We start from the raw sequence: 12,087 nt of genomic DNA, 5'->3' as shown, positions 1-12,087 counted from the left end.
AAGGTTGACTGGATGGCTCTGGCTGCGTTTAGGTGGAGGGAGCCTTCTTTCTTGGAGTCATTTCTGCCCCTGCTAGCAACGGAGGGGTGGGAGCGGGGAGCACAGCCTCTGGAGGAATGATCCTGAGCTAGTAGGATGGGCTGTGGCCTGACTTGGCTCAAACCAGGCTGCCCTCTGGCTGTCCTATCCTGGGCCTCTTCTGAGAAATTTCAGGATGTGGGCAGGATCAAAAGATGTGATATTGACAGCTTTCACCTAAAGAGGGGGAAAGTGGTGGTCAAGTCAATCGCTCAGACCTTTGATCTCAAAGAATCTTCAGCTTGCTAGACCCTCAAGAAGAGGCAGGAAAATAAGGTACAGGATACCAGACTGCAACACGTGTGCCACTGATGGAATCCTGAGGTGGGGTGGCGGGGCAGGGTTTCTGTCACAGCTCCCAGATGGCAATTTGAATTTGAACACGTCCCAGTCCTCCCCCTCCTCCTCCCCGACAGCTTCTCTCCCAATTCCGTATTTTAAGCAAAAAATGCAAACCCACCAATTGTGCACAATTTGTGCCACCTACAGAACTGCGGACTTTCTAGAATGCCTGAGGTTATTTGGTTGCTGGTGTTGGGTTTTTTAAAGCAAGAGAAATGCAGTGGAGGGAAGTTGCCCAATTGTGTGTGTGTTCAAAGAGTGTCTAATTGTAGCTGCCAGTTGCAGCCTCTTGGGTTGAGCAGCAAAATGGAGGAATGACGCCCTCTGTCTGCAGCAGCCCACAGCAGGGCTTTTTTCACTCCATGGGAGTTGCTCCCAGCTCAGACCTGCCATACTGGAGGGCACTTCCAAATGGGGGAGGGGGGACAGAAGTACAGAAACTTGGGGGGGGCACACCACCCCTTTGAATTGCACAGGACCAGCCCATGGATTTCTCTTCCCCTCCCTCCACAGACACAATCTGAAAATGTGACTGGAGAAGGAAAGAAACAAATGCAGGGAAGCTGCAGTCAACGTGCCATGGGACACAAGTAGTGAACTCCAAGACAGCTGTAAGTTGCATTCCTTGGAAAGCGCAAAAGCCCTAAATCTGGAGCATAAAAAAATCCTGAGCACATTCAGCACTAAGAACTTAAAGCTCGCACACCTATAAAATTACACCAACATTAATGTCCCAAATGTTTCATCTGCGTACCTTAGTTGGAACCACCAATCTTTGACTTTGGAATTCTGTTTCTGCCACGAGGAATGAGAGCCCAGGCAGAAGACCAAGGGCCACATGGCTCTCTAGAGCTCTTTCAAAATGGGGGGGGGGGGCACTAGCCTTGCAGGGAAAGGGGAAGTTTAGAAACTTTCTCCCCCCACCCACCTCCTGTCAGGCTGAAGGTTGGGATTAGCAGGAACCCAATCTTTGCACCAAATATCTGATTCCACGGAAGATATCCTGTCCCCCCAGGGGAAATAAGCGGACTAGATTAGCATGCCAGCCCTGTCAGCAGAAAGCCAAAAAGCGGGCGACATGAAGGCTTGGTGCCAGAGGCGTCCCTTCCTGGAAGAGCCCCTGGAATGCCTTTCAAAAGCCCAGCAGCTGCAGCACCCCTCCATCCAAAGTGGTGCAGCCACGGGGAACAGCACTGAGGGGCTGTCTGTGGGAGAAGCACCGGAAGGCCCCATGCTGAGCAGGGACCGGAGAGAGATGGGAAACAGCACCCGCCTACCCACAGCATTAAATTTGTCCTTGGAGGCAGGAAAAGCCTGGTTGCCACGCTGCCTCCCCTCCTCTCCTCCTCAGTAGATGTGTGGCAAGGAAGAAACCGGGTGCCCACTTGCCAAACTCTTCAGCTACTCCATTGCAGCAGTTGTTAATCAAATTCACACATCACATCAGGAGCCCTACCAGCAATCCCACTGGGCCATTCTGGGTTCAACTTCCGAGTCTTTTCTGTATTTGGGGGATTGGGAAATACCCTTTAGCCACCAGGAGATCCCAGCTTGGTGTCCTGATTAAGCGCACAGACTCTTATGTGGGAGAAGCGGGTTTGATTCCCCACTCCTCCACTTGCAGCTGCTGGACTGGCCTTGGGTCAGCCAGAGCTCTCTTATCTGGGAGAACTGGGTTTGATTCCCCACTCCTCCACTTGCAGCTGCTGGAATGGCCTTGGGTCAGCCAGAGCTCTCGTAGGAGTTGCTCTTGAAAGAACAGCTGCTTTAAGAGCTGATGGCGGTATTGGATTTATATCCCGCCCTCCACTCTGAAACTCGGTCTCCTTTACCTCCCCCCCCCCCCACAACAGACACCCTTTGAGGTGGGTGGGGCTGAGAGAGCCAGTTGAGTGTAGTGGTTATGTATGTAGACTCTTATGTGGGAGAAGCGAGTTTGATTCTCCACTCCTCCACTTGCTGGAATGGCCTTGGGTCAGCCATAACTCTGGCAGACGTTGTCCTTGAATGGGCAGCTGCTGTAAGAGCTGATGATGATATTGGATTTATATCCTGCCCTCCACTATGAAACTCAGAGTGGCTTACAATCTCCTTTACCTTCCTCCCCCACAACAGACACCCTGTGAGGTGGGTGGGGCTGACAGGGCTCTCACAGCAGCTGCCCTTTCAAGGACAGTTCTGCAAGAGCTCTGGCTGACCCAAGGCCATTCCAGCAGCTGCAAGTGGAGGAGTGGGGAATCAAACCTGGTTCTCCCAGATAATAGTCTGCGCACTTAACCACTACACCAAACTGGCTCTCTCAGCCCCACCCAGCTCACAGGGTGTCTGTTGTAGCGGGGAGGAAGGCAAAGGAGACTGTGAGCCGCTTGAGATTCAGAGTGGAGGGCAGGATATAAATCCCATATTATCTTCTGCTGCTGCTCTGTGCCCCCAGCCTCTCTGGGCCTGCTTCCCTGCAGCTGAACCACCAGCAGAAGGTACAAGGGCTCAGCCCTTCCCCTGAAGCTCGTCCTGTTGTGTGAGCAGAAAGAGGCTTCCTGTGTTGCTCACAGCCATTTTGGGGGAGAGCAGATCCCTGAGCTGGCCCTGGACCGGGCAGAGAGGCTGAGAGGGGCAGAAGGGCCCTGGCCTCAACAGGCCACCAGAAGGACGTTATTGTGCTAGGAAAGGGAGGGAGGCTCCTGGCGCCCCCTAGAGGTGGCCCCGTCTTGCCCTGGCTGGGTTGGGGTTGGCCTGGGGGTTGGGGTGTTTGCATAGAGGGATCGCTACTGCTAGACCCATGTTTTCCCAAGCACCGGCCTGATTTCTCCGTTCCCTTTTTCTGGAGCAAGGCCAGAAAGAAGTCAGGGTTAGAAGAGCCCCGCTGGGTCAGACCAACGGTCTGTTAGGTCCAGCATCCTGTTTCACACACTGGCCAGCCAGCTGCCCAACAGGGGCAAGGAAGCGGAGACCGCCTTCTGACCTTCAGGCTTCCAAGCACACCAGCATGCTTCCTGGGGGGGCAGGAAGGACCAGCCCTCCTGGAGCCCCTCCCCGAGGCAGGGAAGCCCTGCCAGCAGCCCCCCCTCCCTCCTCTCACACCTCCATGAAGGCCAAGCTGTACTGCTCCTGGGGCTTGCTGCAGCGCCGGGCCACGACCGCCAGGTAGAGGGTGAGCAGCGCCACCCAGTAGCAGGCATACAGGATGGCTCCTGAGATAAGGAAGGCCAGCTCCGTGTCGGTAAAGAGGTCCTGGCAGTAGGCGGTGTAGGCCAGCCCGCCCAGCAGCACGGCCACCCAGATGGAGACCGGGATGAGGCCGATGAAGTTGACCACGATGGTCTTGCGCCCGGAGGTGCCCCAGCCGGCCTTGGTGATGGTGGCAATGGCGAACATCTTGGCGGGCAGCAGGCTGGACATGTACAGCAGGGAGTAGAGCGACATGAAGATCATCTCGGCGTTGCCGCGCAGGAAGCAGGCGTAGGTGGCCTTGAGGATGCCCACCAGCTGGACGGTCAGTAGGAAGAGGAGGATGTTCCACACCCGCCCGCGGTAGAAGAGCTGGACGACCGTGGCGATGAGGAAGAAGGGGAAGAAGCCGGTCACCACCGACTCGTAGGTCATCCAGAGGTGGTGCTTGTGGAACCACAGGGCGTTGTAGAGCCACTCCCGGAAGTAGGACTTGCTCCAGCGGGTCTGCTGGTTGAGCCAGCGCAGGTAGCTGGTGGGCGTCTCCGTCAGGCACTTGGAGCGGGCCGTGTACTTGGTCCGGTAGCCCAAGCTCAGGACCCGGTTGGTGAGGTGCCGGTCATCCCCAAAGCTGCACTTGCTGCCCAAGAAGGTCTGGTTGTACCAGTCCTCCAGGAAGTGCTGCAGCAGGGCGTTGCGGTACATGCCCAGGGGGCCGCTGATGCACTGGACGCAGCCGAAGTACGACTGGCAGGCCCGCTCCACGTTGAAGGCCATCCAGTAGCGCACGCTGCTCAGGAAGGAGATCCACGAGTCGTACTTGTTCAGGATCTGCAGGGAGGAGAGGAGGCTGCTTGGAGCAGGGCCTCTGCATGCGCCATAGAGTTGGAGAATCCAAGTGGGAAGGGACCTCTAGGGCCATCTAGTCCAGCCCCTGCACAATGCAGGGAACTCACAAACCCCTCCCCCTAAATTCACAGGCTCTTCATTGCTGTCAGGTGGCCATCTAGCCTCTGTTGAAAAACCTCAGAGGAAGGAGAGCCCACCACCTCCCGAGGAGGAAGCCTGTTCCACTGAGGAACCGCTCTAAACTCACGAACACCTCCCCCTAAATTCACAGGCTCTTCATTGCTGTCAGGTGGCCATCCAGCCTCTGTTCAAAAAGCTCCAAGGAAGGAGAGCCCACCACCTCCCGAGGAAGCCCATTCTTCTGATGAACCGCTCTAACTGTCAGGAAGTTCTTCCTAATGTTGAGCCAGAAACTCTTTTGATGTAATTTCAACCTGTTGGTTCTGATCCTGCCTTCTGGGGCCACAGAAAACAACTCTGCCCCATCCTCTGTGGGATAGCAGCCCTTCAAGGACTTGAAGATGGGGATCACATAGAGGATGGTGTGGAATGGTTTTCTGTGGCCCCAGAAGGTCGGACCAGAACCAATGGGTTGAAATTAACTCAAAAGAGTTTCTGGCTCAACATTTGGAAGAACTTCCTGACCGTGGAACAGGCTTAAGAACTAAACCTAAAAAGTATGTTGATGAATATTGGAATTTATTTTCTGAGTGGTTAACAAAGGGTTGAGTTGCTAAAATTGAGAGAGATAAAAGAAGGTTGCCAAAATAGGAGATGATATATATACGCTAAGGGAGAGGTAGCAATTTATTTTCTGATATTAAGGTTTATATTTACTTAAGATTGTGAAGTTGTATGTAAAAAGGTTTACAGGGAGTTTTACCGTATCCCCTATCTCCATTTTGTTAAAATTTGTATTTTCTGTTTGTCTGTATTCATTATTGTTGGTTACTTGTCAGTTAATAATAAAATATAAATATCCAGGAGGTGGTGGGCTCTCCTTCCTTGGAGGTTTTTCAACAGAGGCTAGATGGCTATCTGACAACAATGAGGATCCTGTGAATTTTGGGTAGGTACTTGTGGGTTTCCTGCATTGTGCAGGGGGTTGCACTAGATGACCCTGGAGGTCCCTTCCCTCTATGATTCTAACAGGCTTCCTCCTGGGGAGGTGGGGGGCTCTCCTTCCTTGGAGGTTTTTCAACAGAGGCTAGATGGCCACCTGACAGCAATGAGGATGCTGTCAATTTAGGGGGAGGTATTTCTGGGTTTCCTGCATTGTGCAAGAGGTTGGACTAGATGACCCTAGAGGTCCCTTCCCACGCAATGATTCTAGGATTCCATATCCCCTCTCCATTCCCCTCTCAGCCCTTCCGATGCCCAAGAGCTGCTCCTGCAGACCTCAGCGGCACCTTTCTCCAGCCTCACCTGCACGTCTCCACCGACTCCGCCCACGTGGGGGTCCTCCTCCAGGATGCTCAGCATCTCCATCGTGCAGGCCGGGTCCAGGACCGTGTCAGAGTCACACACCTGCCGGGGACACGGGGAGGGAGACACCGTCTCAGCTCGCGCCAGTGGTGTCCCTCCCTCCTGAGGGAACAAGTCCAGACAATGCGGGGACAAGAGCCGGAGGTCCCTTCCCCATCGGACACCTGTGCTGCCCACAGGTGAAGGAGAGGCTGCCTGCCCTGCCCTGCCCCCCCAAGAAGAAGGACTCCCTCCTGGGAATCAGCCCCAGGCAGCCCATGGCGGGGAGTGAGTCCAGCAGGGAGCCGGGATTCCCCTGGGCCCAGCAAGCCAGGGCGAGGCCCCCTCCCACCGCACAGCCCCGGGGCAGCATCTCCACACCCCCAGGCTGAAGACTCCCAGCGGGCGGCAGGTGCGCCCCAGAGCCCGAGGGCTGCAGGGACCCCGTCGGGCGGCCACTGACCTGCACGTAGTCGACGGAGTCCCCGAGGGCGCGGAAGGCGGTGTACATGACCTCGCGCTTGCCGCCCCAGCGCTGCAGGATGCAGGCGTAGGGCTGGCGGCGCACCAGGGCATGGACGTGGCGCACGGCGCGGGCGGCCTCCTCGTGGCCCGGGGCGGGCGCGTGGAAGTTGCCGGCCCACAGGTAGGAGGCGTCGGCGTCGGGGGCGAGCACCTCGTGGAAGATGTCGCGCATGTAGGCGTCGCCGGGCCCGTTGCCGTCCACCACCAGCAGCACGCGGAGGCCCGGGCAGGCGAGGCGGCGCACGGAGCGCAGGCACTGGCGCAGGTAGTGGGGGTCCTCCTGGAAGGCGGCGATGCACAGGGCCACCGAGGGGCGGCGGCGGCGGGGGCGGGCGGGGGGCGGCGGGCGGCGCATGCGGCGGTGCTCGAGGCAGGCGAAGAGGCTCTGGAGGCCCAGGTGCAGGCCCAGCGCCGCGCCGTACAGCCCGAAGGACAGGTAGTGCTGCTCCGTGTGGATGAACTGGTAGCCCGTCACGTAGGCCGCCGCCAGCCCGCCCAGCACCGCCCCCGCGAAGAGGCTCGTCCCCGCCGCCCGCAGCCCCGCCGCCACGCGCCCCCCGCCGGGCATCTGCAACGAGAACGAGAAGCAGCCCACGGAGACACCCCCTCGACGCCGCCGCCGCCGCCGCCCCGCAGCTCGCACTCCCCGCGCCGCGCCGTCCCGCTGGCTGGCTGGCTGGCTCCGCTGGACGCCGCGGCGCTTTTAAGGCCCCAGCCCAGCCCAGCCCCGACGGGGAGGGGAGGGAGGGGAGCCCCCCGCCACGAGGGGAGGAGCCAGCAGGCCAGGGGCGCACAGGCCGGGGACCCGCCCCCCAGCACCTGAGCGCGCGGCGGCCGGCAGGTAAGGACCGCGGGTAGCGGGGGGGGGGGGGGGCTCCCCTTGGGCGAGGCCAGGAGCCTGGCGGGGCGGGGCGGGGGGGGGGGCCGGGCGCTCAAGTTCCCCGGCGCGGATTTTCCATGCCGGCAGCGGCTGAATAAAAGATGAACGGCCGCCGGCCGGCTCCTCTCTGCGCCGGCGAGTCTCAGCAGCGGCAGCAGCAGCAGCCCGGGGCGGGCCAGAGCGGGAGGAGGGAGCGAGGGAAGGGAAGGGAAGGGAAGGGCCGCCGCCACAGGCGCGCACGGGGCTCTGGTGCCCCGCCGCCTCCCTCCGCCCCAGCTCCGCTGCACACCCGAGGCGGCTCCATGGGGAGCGGGCAGCCACTGGCCCGGCCGGCCGGCCGTCTCCTTCTCATGCCCCCGACTCAAGTTCGACGGCCTTGGGGGGACTGGGTGTTTGCTGCGCTTCGTGGCCCTGCCCAAGGAGGCCGCCTGTGCCCGGGAGCGCCGGCTTGTTGCGGGCGCTGCTGCTCCAGTCCGGCTGGGCGTCAAGTGTCAGGGGCCTGCCGCAGGAGAGCTGGGTTCGAGTCCCGGAGCGCCAGAGTTCTGGGGCCTGAGGCCAGGCGGCTCCCTTGAATTCCCACCCACCCGCCCCCCCCTTGGTCTGGAAGGCGCTCCTGGCCTGGGATCCCGCCCCTCCTCCCTCTTCCCAGCAGATCGGGGCGGGTGGCCCGGCGGCCCCTTTGGCCCCCCTCTCTCCGCCTGACCCCCCCCCCCGCCCCCGGGTGCTGCCTGCACGAATGCCCAGGCCGCCCCTCCCCCTCCTTCAAAGGGACGTCGCCCCAGAGGCCAAGGCCGGAGCCCCAGACCAGGGGGCAGCGGGCCGGGCGCGGGACGCCACGTCGGGGGCCTCTTGGAGCGCTCTGCGCGGAACCGGACCGGCGGGGAAGGAGGCCGGGAGGGGCTGCGGGGGCCCCAGATCGCCCGGAGCCTCCCTTTCTCCCCCCGGAGAGGCCGTCGGGCTTCAGTGGCAGGCAGGAGGCGGCGAGTCGGTGTCTCAAGGGAGAAAAGCAGCCCTGGCCCCCCAACCCCCCCCCCCCCGCCCAGCTCCGGCGGAGCAGAGCCTGTGTGTGTCGCCCCCCCCAGTGCCGCCTCCAGAGCAGACACTTCCTCGGGATCCCCCCCCCCCTGCGGAGGAAGCGGCCAGCCAGTCTGGGCCGCCGTGACCCGCCTCCCCCCCCCCCCGGGCCGGCTGAGCCCCCCCCCCTTGTCCCCGGGCGGCTGCCGTCGGGGCGGGGTGGGCAGGCGGCCGGCCCTTGTGCGGGGCTTACCTTGGGCGGCGGGGGCCGGGCCCCGGCGAGGCTTGCGGGCTGCTTAGGGCCGCGTCGCAGGCCAGGCAGCGCTTGCCATGCACGGCCGCGGCAGGGGAGGAGGAGGAGGAGGCCGCAGCCCGGCCCCGCCAGCCCAAGACAATGCGCCCCCCCCCCCTCCGAGGCGCAGCGCAGCCGGGGAAGGCAGGCAGGGAAGCAGCCCCAGCACGCTCTTCCTTCCAGCGGCTGCAACGGGAGGGGAGAGGGGGGAGCGCCGCTGGTGCCCAGCCCCCCCACCCCCAAAGCTCTTGCCGGAGGGGCCTCCGAGCGGCTCCTGGCCTCAGACAGAGGCCTGCCTCCTGCCTCTCTCCCCCCCACCCCCAGGGAGGCTCTGAGCCAGAAGCCCCCACCCCAGAGAGCCACAGCCCAAGAAGACCCCTCCCAGCTCCTTCTGGTGGGGCAAAGAGAAGCCCCAGAAGCCGGCCAGCCAGCCAGGCCTCCAAGCACCATGGCCCGGCCACACGCCTCCACCCACTGGGCCGCACTGCCTCCCGCCCCAGCCAGGAGGGCTTCCTGCCCCCACCGGGACAGCCAGAGACACAGGGAGGCCACAAAGAAGTTTTCCACCTTTATTGCTGCACCCCAGAAGCAGCCTCTCCGTTGCCCTCTTCAACCCAGGGCCGCCAGCCCTCCCCCTCCCCACGGGAGCCTCAGCCTGCAGCCCTTGGCCGAGTCGGGGGCCAAGGTGGTGACCAGAAGGGCTCCTAGCCTCCCCACTCTCCTCCCTAGGGCAGAACCACAATCTTTTTCTCCAGGGACTGAGGGGGAAACAGGAACCGCCTGACGATGGCGTCCAGCTCCTCCAGCGCCAGCTGCGCCTGCAGCACGGTGACCTCGTCTCGCTCACCCCGCGCCACAAACTTCAGCAGGCGGTACAGCTCCAGCAGAACGTCCCGGAGCACCTAGGGAGGCAAGGCGGGGATCAGGAGGGGAGGACCAAGCCCCCCCTGGCAAAACTTTGGGCCGGGGCTACCAGGCGGCTGTAGCTCCATCGCACCTCCGCGGCAGTTTCTGCACCGTCCTCTCCCAGGGACTGGACAGCCAGAGGCTGAAGGGCGGGGGGGCTTTGTCTTCCCAGCCCCCCCTCAAAGCAGCCAGGGCCAACAGCTGCCCCTTCCCAGTGGGGCCACCAGGCATCTCAAAAGCTTCTCTGGGAAGCGCTCCCAGGATCGGAGGCATCTCTGATTGCAGATGGCCCTCCCTCCCTCCCTCCCAGTGGTAAGACAAAAGGCAGGGCTCCGAGGGGAGGGGAGGGGAGAGATCGGTGGGGCTTCCTCCTCCTCACACCCTCCATCAGCTCCTTCTGCAAAGAGACGCCTGGTCCGTTTCTGAGCTCTGCTTCTTAGGACAAGCAGGCTCTCTAAAGTGTGCTCATTTCAGAAGAGGGCAGGAGGCTGATCTCCCCCACCCCCACCCCAGGAGCTCCAGTTCCAGAGAGGCAGAGTCTGAGGCAGCCCTGAGGCCACCAGCACCCCCTGGAGCCTGAAGAAAGCCCTCTCTTGCAAGGAGGGAGGCATGGAGGAGTTCCCGGGGCCAGTCCGGGGCTTCAGGGTTGGAATGGGATGGATCCAGATGAGGGGGGGGGGGAGTTATCGGAGACGGGGACAAGGGCCAGCGCAGGGGATCCATTTGCTCTCAACCCCTCCCTCATCTACAGCAGTTAGCGACCCTGCCAAAGCCCCACCAAGGGAGGGTATGACTTCTCCAGCTGCCTTACGCCTGGGTCACTCCTTCTCCCCACAGCTACACACACCTGGGGACCGGGAAGCCCAGAGAAAGCGCTTGAAGACCCCAGAGGCCCCTGTGCCGCTCCTGCAGAAAGCGAGGCGCTGCAGCAGCCCCAGCAAAAGGGGCAGTGTGGCAACAGAGGAGGGGACAGGGGCAAAGCTCCGCTGTTGCATTTTTCACAGCCAGACCCTCGGGGCTTCCAGAGGAGCAGGGTCTCTTCTGCTGCTGGTGCTGAAGGGGATGAAGCGCTGGCAAAGAACCTGGTGTGAGAGGGGTGCTGCTACTGCTGCCGCTGGCAGGGCTGCCCGCATGTGCCCTCTTACGACCAGGCCCCAAACTGTCTTTCTTGACACCCTTGATGGTCCACCTCTCTTGCTTGGACTCAGGGTGGACTACCCAGGAATGGGTAAGCAAGTGCCAGGAGGAGCTGGGCACAGCCTGGCATGAGCCTCCTGTCTTGGCTTTCTTCCAAGCTTCCCCCCTTGGATATTGGATATATACCCCGCCCTCCACTCCGAAGAGTCTCAGAGCGGCTCCCAATCTCCTTTCCCTTCCTCCCCCACAACAGACACCCTGTGAGGTAGATGAAGATATTGGATTTATATCCCGCCCTCCACTCCAAAGAGTCTCAGAGCGGCTCACAATCTCCTTTCCTTTCCTCCCCCACAACAGACCCCCTGTGAGGTAGATGAAGATATTGGATTTATACTCTGCCCTCCACTCCGAAGACTCTCACAGCGGCTCACAATCTCCTTTACCTTCCTCTCCCACAACAGACACCCTGTGAGGTAGATGAAGATATTGGATTTATATCCCGCCCTCCACTCTGAAGAGTCTCAGAGCGACTCACAATCACCTTTCCCTTCCTCCCCCACAACAGACACCCTGTGAGGTAGATGAAGATATTGGATTTATATCCCGCCCTCCACTCCGAAGAGTCTCAGAGCGGCTCCCAATCTCCTTTCCCTTCCTCCCCCACAACAGACACCCTGTGAGGTAGATGAAGATATTGGATTTATATCCTGCCCTCCACTCCGAAGAGTCTCAGAGCGGCTCACAATCTCCTTTCCTTTCCTCCCCCACAACAGACCCCCTGTGAGGTAGATGAAGATATTGGATTTATACTCTGCCCTCCACTCCGAAGACTCTCACAGCGGCTCACAATCTCCTTTACCTTCCTCTCCCACAACAGACACCCTGTGAGGTAGATGAAGATATTGGATTTATATCCCGCCCTCCACTCTGAAGAGTCTCAGAGCGACTCACAATCTCCTTTCCCTTCCTCCCCCACAACAGACACCCTGTGAGGTAGATGAAGATATTGGATTTATATCCCGCCCTCCACTCCGAAGACTCTCAGAGCGGCTCACAAGCTCCTTTCCTTTCCTCCCCCACAACAGACACCCTGTGAGGTAGATGAAGATATTGGATTTATATCCCGCCCTCCACTCCGAAGAGTCTCAGAGCGGCTCATAATCTCCTTTCCTTTCCTCCCCCACAACAGACACCCTGTGAGGTAGATGAAGATATTGGATTTATATCCCGCCCTCCACTCCGAAGAGTCTCAGAGCGGCTCACAATCTCCTTTCCTTTCCTCCCCCACAACAGACACCCTGTGAGGTGGGTGGGGCTGAGAGGGCTCTCACAGCAGCTGCCCTTTCAAGGACAACTCCAGCGGGAGCTATGGCTGACCCAAGGCCATTCCAGCAGCTGCAAGTGGAGGAGTGGGGAATCAAACCCGGCTCTC

General features: G+C 60.6%; 2 protein-coding genes across 2 annotated transcripts in view; both read right to left on the bottom strand.

Moving 5' to 3' along the window:
- Window positions 1-3,426: 3,426 nt before the first annotated feature.
- Window positions 3,427-6,994, bottom strand: HAS3 (hyaluronan synthase 3). The gene is made up of 3 exons (XM_060253874.1): window positions 6,365-6,994; window positions 5,863-5,964; window positions 3,427-4,419 (listed from the first exon to the last, which is right to left on the bottom strand). The coding sequence occupies exons 1-3, from the start codon at window positions 6,992-6,994 to the stop codon at window positions 3,496-3,498; spliced, it is 1,656 nt and encodes a 551-aa protein (XP_060109857.1). The 3' UTR covers window positions 3,427-3,495.
- A 2,173-nt stretch (window positions 6,995-9,167) lies between these two features.
- TANGO6 (transport and golgi organization 6 homolog) overlaps window positions 9,168-12,087 on the bottom strand; it is a 69,439-nt gene continuing 66,519 nt past the window's right edge. Inside the window, exon 18 of the mRNA XM_060254153.1 lies at window positions 9,168-9,514. Coding sequence (XP_060110136.1) covers window positions 9,338-9,514 — 177 coding nt within the window. The 3' untranslated portion in view covers window positions 9,168-9,337. The remainder of the gene's footprint in view (window positions 9,515-12,087) is intronic.

Source organism: Heteronotia binoei, chromosome 14 (genome assembly GCF_032191835.1).
Source record: "Heteronotia binoei isolate CCM8104 ecotype False Entrance Well chromosome 14, APGP_CSIRO_Hbin_v1, whole genome shotgun sequence".
Taxonomy (NCBI): domain Eukaryota; kingdom Metazoa; phylum Chordata; class Lepidosauria; order Squamata; family Gekkonidae; genus Heteronotia; species Heteronotia binoei.
Note: the sequence above shows the minus strand (reverse complement) of the source record. Positions and strands in the feature narration are given on the sequence as shown.